The sequence below is a fragment of the Ammospiza nelsoni genome, chromosome 8, assembly GCF_027579445.1.
Source record: "Ammospiza nelsoni isolate bAmmNel1 chromosome 8, bAmmNel1.pri, whole genome shotgun sequence".
Taxonomy (NCBI): Eukaryota; Metazoa; Chordata; class Aves; order Passeriformes; family Passerellidae; genus Ammospiza; species Ammospiza nelsoni.
Window position 1 is genome coordinate 13,814,740 of NC_080640.1, and position 13,303 is coordinate 13,828,042.

The 13,303-nt window shown below is 60.0% G+C and overlaps 1 protein-coding gene across 1 annotated transcript; it reads right to left on the reverse strand.

Moving 5' to 3' along the window:
- Positions 1–1,127: 1,127 nt before the first annotated feature.
- Positions 1,128–11,669, reverse strand: LOC132076288 (prominin-1-A-like). The gene is given in 27 exon segments (XM_059477294.1): positions 1,128–1,316; positions 1,677–1,694; positions 2,620–2,732; positions 3,001–3,090; positions 3,187–3,255; positions 3,527–3,607; positions 3,967–4,020; positions 4,132–4,221; positions 4,353–4,424; positions 4,670–4,813; positions 5,147–5,231; positions 5,454–5,545; positions 5,697–5,820; positions 6,291–6,443; positions 6,699–6,858; positions 7,129–7,192; positions 7,494–7,568; positions 7,647–7,837; positions 8,083–8,172; positions 8,586–8,649; positions 8,795–8,915; positions 9,316–9,521; positions 9,751–9,806; positions 10,825–11,027; positions 11,227–11,300; positions 11,404–11,434; positions 11,467–11,669. Coding segments are annotated over 27 exon segments (2,775 nt in total). The 3' UTR covers positions 1,128–1,264.
- Positions 11,670–13,303: the final 1,634 nt, after the last annotated feature.

Consider the following 13,303-nt stretch of genomic DNA (forward strand, 5'->3'; position numbering starts at 1 on the left):
ACAGAGCAGGGAAGAAGCAATGCCCACAAAGCCAGCAGCAGTGCTGTGTGAGACACAGCATCCCCGAGGCACAGCAAGGGAAGAGGAAGTGGGAGCATGACACAGTAGGGACAGCCTGGGGCCTGGGGGCAGAAGCCTCCATGTATGGGCCCCAGACAAACAGAATTCCGGAGGCTGAGGGTCCAGGGCAGAAAACTGAGCTGAGTGCTTCCCAAGGGGTTGCTGGATAGCTCACACCAAGAACCAGGAAGCATGAGCATCCTTGGGGGAAGCAGGGGCCAAAGCAACCTGAAGGACAGATTGAGCTGACTTACAGGCAAGCCCAGGGCTCTCTCTGCAGTCAGATTCTGCTGGGAGGAGACAGCAGGAGGTAAGGCTGGTGCAGCCTCAGATAAAGGCCGAAGGAAAAACTAGCAGTTGGATCTGAAGGCAAGTGGAAAAAGCAGTAAGAGATGCACCTAGTGGAGGGAGAGCTGGCCTGGCCCTCATTCTGCTCCAGAGAAACTTGGACTTTGCCACAAAGGAAATGAGTCAAGCTGCTCACGTATATCCCCTGTGCCTGACACAGCTTTCGGGATGGGCCCTGCACTTTCACCAAGGAGCAGCACAAAGCAATACCTGAACTCAGCCCAAGGCTCCAGACCAAATCACCCTTGATTTATCTGTGCAGAGCACAATGTGTGCAGGGGTGAGCACAGAAAGTACCCATGGCACCATATCTTGCAGAGAGAAGGTGTAGGCTGCAAGCACCCTGTAAACTCACTGGAAATCCACACATGATACATGCTAGGGTTGCCAGAGGGAAGGGTTTAAGTGCTGGGGACAGCTTGGGGTGGCACTTCATAGACAGGAGGCTCTTTGTGCACCTTATCCCAGGGAGGGACCTGGCACTCACCCAGTCAGAGGAGCAAAGGGCTGCCCAGTGAGGGGACATCACCCAGTCTTGGTGACACTGAGCAGTGATCCTGTATCAACCCATAGGCTGGATGTGGGCAGAGCACACTTGGGAACACCAGAAAGAGCCCTGTGGTCCCAGGCACAGCCTCAGCCTGTGGGGAACCTTCCAGCCCCTAGCCCTGCTTACTTTCATCACTGCTAGACCTGAGGAGCACAGTCACATCCCACAGTGCACACAAACACACCATTTATTATTTGACACCAAAAATTACAGCCCTGGAAAGAGGCAGGTTCCCTGCAAAAATAAATAATCACATTTTTCAAGTGGGGGGGTCTGTCCATTTCCTCCATCTGTGGGTGATGGGAGCTAATGCCTTGTGGAAGGCCTGGGGATTTTGTAGGAGTTGAATGTTGGTGGCCTGCAAAACCAAGGTCACATATGTCAGCCACAGAGGGGGGTAAGGGACAGCTCAGGATGCACTGGGATGGTTAAATATCATCCCACTCCTATCACCTAGCCCCACAGGAAATAGGGTACGGAGACACCTTTCCCAAACCCACCAGCTTGGGAGAGTGGGACCAGCAGCACCTCCAGTCTTGGGAGTGTGGGAAGATGATAGGGGACACCACAATTGCATGCACTACACAAGTCCCACCTTCACAGCCATCCCCTGGTACCAGCACACTCCTTGGTCCCCACCCCCTCCCTCTGTCCCCTGACCCCCCTGTACCTACAGGGGCTGCCCCCCACCCCACAAAGGGACCTGTAAGTAGCTTACATCTCAAAGTCTTCATTCCTAGAGGGGAGAAAAAAGAGGGGACAGTGTTAGTGGGGCAAGAAGATGCCTTGTGGGACAGGACAACAGCTCATGGTAGGACACAGTCTCCCATGGGTCACAAAAGGAGAGCAAATGAGCTTCAGGGTGTTGTGGTCCCCTCCGTCCTGGCTGTCTGATCTGATCAGAGAGCAGTGGCTCTTACAGGCCCCCAGATCATCAGTGCCCCTTCCCCAGGCAGGCAGAGCAGGGCCCCACGCTCAGCAGCACCAGCTCCCTGTGCCTCAGCTTGAGCTCCCTGAGGTTCCTGGGCAGCTGAGCCCATGTCTCCAGCCAGCTCAGAGGGGTGGCAGGAGCTGGGGAACCCCCAGCACAGCAGCTGCACCACAGGGCCACGATGTAGCCCTCAGGAGTCAGAAATCCAGCTAGAAATTGCTCACTATCCCCAGGGGTCAGTGCCTGTGCTGGTGGTGGAGCTGCCAGGCAGAGTGTCCCAGAGGGCTGGGGGACAGCCCCAGGACACTGGTGGCCACAGGCATGTGAGCAAGCACTGCACCCTCGTGGCAATGCCACCAACCACACAGCACACTGCATTCTGCACAGCATCCCTGGGCTCCCATGCCAGAGCTCCAGCACAAAAATGGTGCAAAACACAGTGAGTCAGGTGGTGGACTTGAGCCAGGCTGTGGCTGCAGCCCTGCCAGGCTCCTTCCTCCAAAGGGAATGCACCTTAGTCTGCCCTCCCTACCAGGAGGTTCAGAGCAGGCAGAGAAAAGCTCCAGAACATGCCCATCCTCAGAAGCTGAGGGCCCCAAGTCACCTCTCAGGTTCTCCCCAGCCCACATTGCTTTAGCATGAGCCCCACAGGCTACCACAGGACATGAAGGAGCAGGTGGCAGGGGGACCCCAGACGCAGTGTGGTCCCAGGGGCGGGGCTGCTCCTCACCTGTACACATCAGCAGTATCCATACGGCGGTAAAACTTGGCAAGTCTGACAGACAGGACGATGCTGGGCAGCAGGAACAAGGTGCACCAGCCCAGGCTGAACCAGAAGGCATTCTGCATAGGGTGCAGGAAGAGCCATGAGGTCCAGAGAGTGACTGGGAGCATCTCTTCTGCTCCCAGTGCTCCCCAATGACCACCCACTCCTTCTCAGAGCCTAGCCCTTCCTCTTAGCCGCAGCACTTTGCTGGGCAGGAGCTGAGCACTGCTTCCTGTGCATCCCTGATCCTTCCCTGCATCCCTTATCCTGTGCATGAGGAGGACAAGAGGACCTCAGTGCCACCCCGCAGGTGTGTGTCACTCTACACACCGCTGCCCCACTCACCACAGAGTCCATGATATAGTCACAGCCAATGATCTCCACATCATCCAAGGACTGAGCTATGGGCTTGCAACGTGCCACATCTTTTGTCACCTGGGGACATGGTGGGGACAGCATATGTCAGCATCCACCAAGCCTTGCAGCTCATTCTCCCTTTCTCTCCACTTCACTGAGGAAGGCTCAGCTTACCCTGCTCTTGGCCCATGAAATGTAGGTCTCAAAGAAATCCAACAGCTGCTCCAGGAAGGCCAATGTCTCCTGGAGGGGCAAGCACAGAGTGGAGATGTTGCACCACCAGCCCCCTCCATGTCAGGATCAGGGGGCTCTCAGACCACCTCAGCCCAGCAGCAACAGGGCTGAATGCTTCACCCCACCCTGGGATGCCATGAGGGAAGGGGGCACCCAGAGATGCAAGAGACACTCAGGGAAGGCAGGATGAGCAGCCAGACAAGGTTTGGCTTCCCTGTATAGAGGGAGGTCTTGGTGAGGGGGTCTGGTGTGACCTGACAGCAGGGCAAGGCAAGCTCACGTTCTTGATGATGTTTGGCATCTCCCTCTCCAGGAACTCCTGGGTTTTGCTGGCTTTGTCCAGTGCAGCTGTTGTCTGTTCCTGAGTGAAAGGTGCTCTCAGCACTGTGATCTAAGAGGGGTCTCTGCTCTTCACCAGCCCTGCAAGCAGCACTCCCTGGGGCAGAGCCTCTCAGAGCTGTGGTGCTCCCAGCAGTGACACACTGCTAGTGCCAGGTACACATTGGTAGTGCCAGGTACCTCAGGTGGAGGGAGCCTGTGCCTGGCAGGGTCCATGGCCTCCCTCCACCTTCATGGCCTCCATGAACAGCCCCTGCAGCACATGAAGAGTGCCACAGCAGCCCCCAGACTGCAGGTCAGCCCCACCACCTCCACTGCAGGACCTCGAGGGTGCTTTGCAGGGTGCCCAGGACTGGCATGCACTCCCCTTGTGCAGCTTACCTCCAGCTGGGCAGCCCCACTCTGCACTGAGTGGATGTTCTCCTTCAGACTTTGCTGGGGACAGAGAAGGGGGATCAGAGGTGCAGCCCCAGACCCTGCCAGCAGGCTCTGAGCTCTAGGGAAACCCAGCCCAGCATCCCCAGGACGTGCCCCAGCGTTGCTCACCAGTGGCCCAGAGAAGTTCCCCTGCATCTCCTTTTCCAGATCCCTCAGTTCACGAGCATTATCTTCCAGGTCCTTCTTCACGTCTGTGCCCTGGAAGTGCTGCAGTCAGCAGTGCCCAGCTCTGGGCCTCCCCTCAACACCCAGGCAGGCACAGAGGAGCCCAGTAACCAGTGGCTTTGGGGACAGGCTGGCTATGGCCCTGGGGTCTCATGGTCTCTCACCAGGTTTTCTGCCAGCTGCTCCAACTCTGCAGCCAGATCCAGGAGGCTTCCTTGAGTCATATTCTGATCCAGCTGGAAAAGGCAGAGACAGAGCCATGAGAATGAGGAATGAGGTTCACAAGGGGAGCTAAACCCCTTCTTTGTGGGACAGAGTGGAGCCAGGGCCCTCTAGGCAGAGGATGTGCCTTGTTACCCTAACAGGGTGCACAGATGGCAGAGGACTCTCCTAGCAGCAAAAAGGAGAGTGCAATAGAAGCTCCTCAACCCACATCCAATCCCCCCACCCCAATCCCAAGACCAGGCTACACCCAGCACACCTGCTCCAGGGTGAGGGTGAAGTTGGGAGGCTGTGCAGCCTGACTGGCCCTCAGCAGCAGGTCCTTCTGGCTCTGGTTGAGCAGGTAGATGGGGCTTAGGGTGATGTCCATCTTCTCAAAAGCTGTGGAGATGTCTCCTGCGTACTGCCAGAGCAAAGGGGGCCATGACGGGACATGTGCTGGCCCCTCACTGTACCCTCAGCCCTTGTGCAAGAGTGTGAGTGTGAGCAGTGTGAGTAGTGTGCAAGAGTGTGAGTAATGTGCAAGAGTGTGAATGACTGTGCAAGAGTGTGAATGACTGTGCAAGAGTGTGAGTAGTGAGAGTAGTGTGCAAGAGTGTGAGTGTGAGTAGTGTGAGCAGTGTGCAAGGGTGAGAGTGTGAGTAGTGTGCAAGTGTTCGTGTGAATAGTGTGAGTAGTGTGCAAGAGTGTGAGTGTGAGTAGTGTGCCCTCAAGACCCCGGCACCCCCATGCTCACCTGGCTGATATTCAGGAGCTCGTCCAGGGACACGCTCTGGTCCAAGTGCAGAGTTTGCCACAGGGACGCGTCGTGCTGGCACTGCCTGCAGGATGGGCCATGGGGTTTAGAACAGGGCAGGTGAGGCCACCTTCTCCCAGGAGCATGTCCTCACCTGTGCAGGTAGGCTGCACCTTGCTCCTTCCCTGTGATCAGTGCCTACCCACAGCCTGGGAAGGCAGGGCAAGCTGCCCTGCTCCTGGAGATTATCTGAGGGCATTGAGAAGCTCTACCCCACCAAGGACACAGTGTCAGGGCTGGGACCCACCTGTATATCTCTGAGAAGTTTGTTGTGTCACCCTTCAGGCCCAGCAGCTCTGAGAGATTGAAGTTAGGGATCTTGCCAGGGGTGTCCAGGAGCTAAGAGCAAGGAAAGAGATGGAGAAACTAGACATAGTGCAGGACAGGACACCTTGGAAGAGCATCTCAAATGGCTAGTGCTGCCTCTGCCCCACCAGCAGCCCTCATTAGGAAGCAGTATCTCCAGGCAGTTTCCCCACAGCAAGCTTACCTGGAAGAGCTGCTGGTTGTGCCAGGACTCACAGAGGAGCATGTAAATGTTCCCCCCCAGCACGAAGATGATCATCACCAGCAGCATGAGCAGCCAGTAGAAGATGAAACTGAAGCCAACCCCTCTGCCGGGACAGAAATGCCGTCACCACCAGCAGCCCAGCACTGATGCTGACATTGCCCCAGCTTGCGGAGCCCAGGGGCTGCACACCCCTCACCCCCACAGTTGTGGGAACACCACCCTTCCAACAAGCTTGTCTCTGTTCTGCCTTCAGACCCCAGAGCACAACCAGGCTCTGCCCTGGAGCTTGGACTCCATAACAGCTCTGGAAGCTGGCACTGCCCCGCAGAGCTGCAGGGCCCACGCTCACACTGCCAGGCCTCGCTGCCATCATGGGCCAAACGGGCTCCCCTCAAACGCCTCTCACCAGCACCATGATTGACCCTCAATTTCCCACCTGCACGGGGAGTCACCATGGGGCAGCCATTAAACTGCAGCAAAATGATGATTTAGGAACTTGTGTGTTCCCAGGGCAGCCCTGCCCACCCATCCCACCACTCCCACACATGGCCTTGGCAGCCAGCTGAGCCTCACGCCATGAAGAAGTTCCCGCCAGCATTGGAGAGGCTGCTGCGCTGTGTGGGCAGCACACCTTCCTTCAGCCCCAGGGGCCCCAGCAGCAGCCCAAAAACATTGCAGAGGACCACCAGCAGCACCGTGCAGCACAGGAGGGCACACAGGATCAACCTGGGGCAAGACAAAGGGCGGGAGTCAGGCAGCAGAACCTGGGACCCTCAGCAGCACCCTGCAGCCCACCGGCTGCCTTCATGGGGAGGAAAAAGGTCCCAGACAGCACAGCAGGGAAGGGGCATGTGTCTGCAAGGCACAGCTCTGAGTACCCTGCACCCACAACCCCACCACCCAGTAAAGCCCCACCTCCAGCAATGGGAGAAGCAGGAGCCCTAAAACCCCCCAGACAATGGGGTCCAGCCCCTCTCCCACCTGAGCCCATCCCAGGCCACGATCGGCTCCCTGTACTTCTCCAGCATGGATGTGGCATTGTTCACAAAGGCGCCAATTTTCTGCTCCACATCCAGGAGTGGCAACCTTCCCTGCAAGTTCCTGATCTCCTGCCTGATGAGGAGCAGCTGGTCCTGGCTCTCTGCAAGGAATGGGGGCACGCTGACATTCTGAGCTGCTGCCCAAGTCCTGCAGGGCAGAGGGGACTCAGAAAGGATAGGAAAGGGGCAGTCATGGCCAAGGATGACATTGGCATGATGGACCTGGGGACAGCCAGGGCTGCAGGGAAGGCCTCCAGGAAAAAATGGCTTGAGAAGAGAGGAGGGAATCCTAGAAGAGGGAGGAGTCAGCACACAAAGCCCTGGAGGGAATCCTAGAAGAGGGAGAAGTCAGCACACAAAGCCCTGCTTACTTGCCACCACCTCTTGGGACTGCTCTTGCACCTTATCAGGGGTCATGCCCAGCGTTGTGTTAACCTGCATCCAGGGAAGCACAGCATGAAACTCACATCCCTGCCTGCAATCCAGGGCTGAGCAGCACATCCCCTTGAACCCAGATCCTAGTAACACACAACAGCCAGGCTCCCCACAGCACCCAGTCCACCCTATCAGTGTGCAGGGATGGCTGGGACAGCGAGCAGACCTCTGGCCAGCCCTTCCCTCCGTGTGACACACTGAACTCCTGACAGAGCTCTTCCCCACCCACAGCCTGTCAGCACAGCCTCAGCAGCTGCAAGAGCACCCAGCTTTGTGCCTGGGTGAAGGAGACACCCCTTACCTCCTCTAAATCAGACTTTATGTTTGACTCAGACACCTCACGCAGTGCCTGCAGCTGCTGCTCCACACCTGGGATCTGTGGGGAAGAGCCTGGGGTGAGGGAGCTGTGGGGGCTGGGGCAGGGGGCCCCTCACCCACCCCCTGCCCTCCTCACCATGCTGAAGTTGGCACTGAAGGCGAGCCCCTCCAGGGACACTCGGCGGCAGGGGAGGCCACATTTCTGCAGGGTGCCATTGAGCCTGTCCCTCAGGCTGACCAGCCCCTGGCTGTAGCTGCTCTGCAGCTCCTCGAGGTCTGAGCAGCGGATGGCAATCTTGGCAAAGGTGTCATTCAGTGTCTCCATCCCTGGGGAGAGAGCAGGGAGCTCACATCCTGTCACTGTGGCAGGGACTCCTTCTCATCCAGCTGAACCTTGGGAACTCATGAAAAAAGGCAACATAGGGGCACCCCCAAAGTCATGGCACTTGCCCCAGGGTGTGGTTGGGAGGCCAAAGGGACCCACCTCCATGGGATTCTTACCCAAAAATGCACCCACCCCTCTCTTGATCCCCCTGAGTCCCTTGCCAGTCTCCCAGGGATAGGGCCAGTACCTTTCAAGAGGATCTGGAGAGATCCCAGAGCCCCATCCGTGCTGTTCCTGATGCGGGAGGTGATCATGCTGCCCAGTTTGGGCCCAATGTCTGCAGAGATGGGAGAGGTGGTGTCAATAACAGGTTCCCTGCAAGGTCCTGGGGCTTGCAGGAGAGCTGGTGAAAACTCTGACACCACCAGCACTCCTCCCTCACCCACCCTCCAGGTGGGGGGCAATGGGAATATCCCCAGTCTCCCACCACCCACATCACCCTTCCCAAAGAGGAGCCTGAATAGGGAAAAGCAGAAACTGGAGCAGAGCTGGAGCTTGGAAGAGCCTGCAGACCCAGATCCTTTAGACATCCCCATAAGAACAAGCCCAGTGGCCTGCAGGGTCAGCAACCACCCACAGGGCAGAAAGGTAAACCCACACAACACTCCCACTGCCCAAGAACCCCCAGCCCTGGGGCAGCTCCCACAGGGCCCTGGGGATGTTCCAGCCCCTCCCGTCGCACACCCTCACCCTGCAGGCTGCGGTTGGCATAGCTCAGTGGGACATCGCTCTTGTCGATGACAAAATCAACTTGCTGCAGGGACAGAGATGTGGTGTCAGTGAGGGTGGGGAGCTTTCTCTGCTGCCAGCCCCTCTGCGGCCCTTCCCCCGGGGCTATTTGGGCTGCTCCTCCCGCCTGGCCCCTTGCCCCCAAGCCATGGCAGGGGGCCCGTGCGTGCCTGGGGGATGGAGGCCAGGTAGGTGTGGACGTTGTCCAGAGTGTTGTTCACATTGGGGAAGGTGCTCTTCACAGCCTGGGAGAAGCGGCTGTTGCTGATGAGGGCACAGACACCACCAGCCCTACAAGGCAAGGGTGGCAAGGTCAGTCCCAACGCTCCCCCCAGCACCCTCCAAATCCACCCACACAGACCCCAGCCTGCAGGGTCTGGAGCACACCAGTGACTCCTGCTCCCAGTGCATCCCAGCCCGTGCCCTGCCCCGAGGGACCAGAGAGGAGTGACGCAGGGAACTGGGTCAGGGCAGAGCCCGGCAGCCGTGGGGAAGCTGCGGGGAAAGGGCTGCACGGTTTGCAGTCCGCAGCCCCCCGGGGCCAGCCCCCCACCGCCGCCGCTTCCTCCCCTTTGTCCCGCCGTGCCGCGATCTACTCGTGAACAATGGCAGCTTCCTGGCACGGCCGCCGAGCGCCGGCATTTCCAGCCACCCTGGGCTCCATCCGGAGCCTCCCGGGCCGCGCACTCACAGGAGCAAGGCGGAGAGCAGCAGCACGGAGGCCCAGAGCGCCCGGCGCCGGCAGCGCATCCGCCGGCGCTGCTTCTGGTACATGCGGCCCCCGCAGTGCCCGCAGCAGCGGCAGCAGCAGAAGCAGAATCCCACCAGCGGCACTAGGATGATGAGGAGGACTCCAATGGCCGCGCAGACCAGGAAACCCAGTTCGTAGAGCAGCAGCTGGGATAGGAAGAATGAGAAGCAGCGTAACATTGGTGTCCCCAAAGGTCCCTCAGCTCTGCGCACCGTGTCCAGGCCCAAACAGACAAAATGGGTCCCCCAGGGAGCAGAACACGTCCCCTTGCTGCTGCTTGGCAACCAAGGCTCAGTCTCAGAGCAGCACCCACCAGTATCCCCCAGTCCACGGTGCTCTGGGGCTGCCAGCTCCCCACCCCAGCTGCCTGCTCACCTCATTGATGTCATCTCGGCTGAACCCACTCTGGGACTGCTCAAAATTAATCAGCTCTGGGAGACAAGAAGCACAGAGGGCTGTGAGCAGGTGCTGGGCCCTGTGGAGCTCTCCAAGAGGGTCCCAGACCCTGCTCACCCCTCCCAGCCCAAGGCATCACCTGCAGCTCAGACCAGCTCTGAGTATGGCATTTTTCTCCCTTGCAGCTGCCCTCCCCAGCCATCACATCATGCAGCATTTTTGCACCTAGGAAAAGTGCTGCCAGCTCCCAGGCTCTCAGGGGTTCACAGAACAAGGGAGTTCCTCACCACTGTGGGCATAAGGGACACTGCCCTGGGGCTGCCCTCCTGCAGAGAAGTCCAAGGGCACTGCCAGTCAGGACTGAGTACAGGGGCAAAGGCCCACTGCTATGCTGCCTCTTTCATTCCCAGGGCTCTCCCTGCCTGTGCCACATGCCCTCGTTACAAGCCTTGCTGGCACCTGGGGACATTGATTGTACCCTGGTGTCTATGTGACACAGGTCCTGTGCTGCCAGCCACACCTTTTCCAGCATGTTGATGGTGAGCAGGGGTTGAAGTCAGTGAAGGAGGACTCACAATGGCAGTACCCAGAGTGGCATTTCCCTCCAGGTGGGCAGCACTTGCCCCATGAATATGGAGCAGCTGCAGGGTCCAGGTATCACCTGTGCAAACTTGCAGCTGCTTCAGGACAGAGCTGTGACAGCGACAGGAGCAAGGGCAAGTGCTGGCAGGCAGGGCAGTGCACAGGGAGAGCATGCTGACACCAGGACCCACTGCTTTTGGTGGCCAGCAAACACAGAGGGCTGCAAGACAGGCAAAGAGCCTGCAGGCAGAGTGGGGTTTGCTCTGCACATTTTTGGGGGCTTAGGATTAAGATACCTAGAGGGAGGATGGGGCAGGACTCTGCAAGGCGGCACTACCTCTAACACGTGTCCCGGGGCCCAGCTAAGACAGCCCCACAGTTGTTATGGGGCATGAGCAGGACACGGCTGGCAATCCTTGGATCCCATTCCCGATGACCCCAGCCGTACCAGCCCCCTCTGCCAGCACCCACCTGTGGGCAGGGCGTTGGGCTGCACCAGCCGCAGGAAGCCGTGCGCCATCGCCACCAGCCCCGGCGTGCTGCTCCCCGGCGCCTCGGGGCCAGGGCCGTACGTGGGCTTCCAGACATCCCCCAGCTCCATCGCAGCAGCTCCTGTGGACACCCGGGCACCGAGAGGAGCTGTCGGCGTCGTCGGGGCTCACCTGTCCTGCCTCCTGCCTCCGACCAGGAAATGCAGAGAGAAAAAATATCAGGCACCTGCCCGCTCCTGCCCGGAAGGACCGAGCTGCGGGAGAGCACCGAGGAAGGATGGGTGCACCCATCCCCACCCCTGTCAGCAGCGGGGTGGGAAGCCAGGCAGGAGGTACCCACGAGGGACCGGGGGCTGTGGGGGGCGAAGCGGATCCAGAGCACTCACCCAGTCCTCTGACACCTCTGCGCACCCACCGCTGCGGCAGGGTCCGGCCGCAGTGTGCCAGCGCCCAGGTCTGCGGTTTATTTAAGTTTCAGGGGTGATTGCTGACAAGCTGTTTGCAGGGGCAGGCGGTGATACGGGGATCGCCCCACCCTGCCCCTTACGGCTCTTGGCACCCGGCCGCCTCCCTGTACCGGGCTCAGGGTCACCACCGACCTGTCCCGACGCAGGCATGTCCCTCTCCTCCCTCTCCGCTAAGCTCCCCTGCCCGTGCTGGTTTCCTCCTGCCCCAGCCCAGGAACTGGGTGGCCCGGGGTGATCCCGAGGGCAGCCGTCCCGCCCGCTCCGCCCCACACCATCTGCATCCTTTCGGGATGGGGTGCGTGGAGCCGTTCAGAGTTTCAACACAAACAAGCTGTAGCCACAGAAGCGGGTTTTGCATCTAAAAACCTTCCGAAATGGGGCACTGCGGCAAATCCGGCATTTTCCACTCACGTCCCGGTCCCCCCAAGCGGGGAACAGCCCCAGGAATCTCCAGACAGGATTTTTCCCAAAGGCTGGGCCCCCGCTGGGCTCCATCCCCGCTCCCCGCGGAGCTTTCCCACGCCGCGCGGCTCCGTTCCCACCCCGCCCGGAGCTCCGGGAACCGCAGCCGGAGGCAGGGGCGGGAGGGGCCGGAGGTCGCTCCCGGTTGTGCCGCGGACGCACCCGGCGGATCCCGGTGGCCCGGGGGTCCCGTCCCGGCAGGCGGAGCTCCCCAGCTGGGCACGGCTCCGCACCGAGCCCGCGGCGCGGGTGGCTCCGGGAGGTGCGGGAGGGCCGGACAGAGCCGCCCCTTCCGCCCCGGCCCGCCGGGGTCTGTCCGGCCGCGCAGGCCCCCGCTTCTGCCGAGGGGAAGCCCTCTGCCCACCCCTGCCCCGCTGCACCCTGGCAGCCCTCCTTCACCCGAGGGGCAGCCCTGCTCCTGTCCCAGCCCATCCTGGCATCCTGCATCTGCCCCAGAGACCCCGGCCCCTGCCCTGTCCCGCATGAGAGAGCCGGCCGCCCTCTACCTGGGGATGCTCTCTCCTTGTCCAAGAGAAGCAGCACTCACCCCACACTGCCAGAGCCACTGCTGGCCCCTCCGGCAGCCCCCCCTGCCATAGCACCCTGGCCGAGAGCCCGACCCGCTGCCCACCTTGCCCCTATGGCAGCCCTCTGCTGTGCCCTGTACCTCTCACCTCCTGCCCCAAAGTAGTGGAGCCCCCAGCACGGTGCTTGGCCCCTGCCCTGTGCCCCTGCATGTGTCCCCGGGCTTTTGGACAGGACCAGCAGGGACTCTGAGTGAGCTGTACCTGCACGACCTTTGCATTGGGGGGCTCCCTGCCTCTCCAGCACCCACGGCTTGCTCATGGCCACCTCCAGTTACTGCTTAACTTTCCTTGGCACAAGCAGGCACCACCGCACTCCATGACCTTAGGTGAAGGTGGCCCAGGGAGGAGGGCAGCCCTGCTTCAGGTTTTCTTCCTGGGCTGGCCCATGCTGCGTGCCAGTGTCATGTGGGACCCTCTGGCACAGCACTGGCACTGGGCAGAGCAGCAGAGGGCACAGATATATCCCAACAAAAAAAGGGGAAAAAACACCCCAACAACTAGTGAGTTTCCCGCAGCACTGGAGCTGATGTGGGGGAAGGAGGTTTGGGAGCTTCACAGGTACCCTTGGGCTTTCCAGCTACGACCTCAGGCCCCAAGTGTTGCCTTGGGGCCCTCCAGCAGCTCTTGGGGGCATGTGCAGGATCCAGCCAGGCATATGGAGGATCCATCACAGATGGCAGGATCTGATCCTGCAGGGCATCACTCCCTTCCCATCCAGGGCATCCCATTGAGGCCTGCCAGAGCTTGGGCATGTCAGAAACGAGGGTATTTATTGATGCCTCAGCTCTGGGTGCCACACCATGGGCTCACCGGGGCCACCCTGCCCTCTCCTGCCCAGCCATGAGCTCCTACCACAGCCCCTGTGTCCTGCAGCAGCCCAGCCTCAGCCCTGTCACAGCCTGGTGACATCCCTCACTGCAGATGTCAACCCAACCCCTGCTCC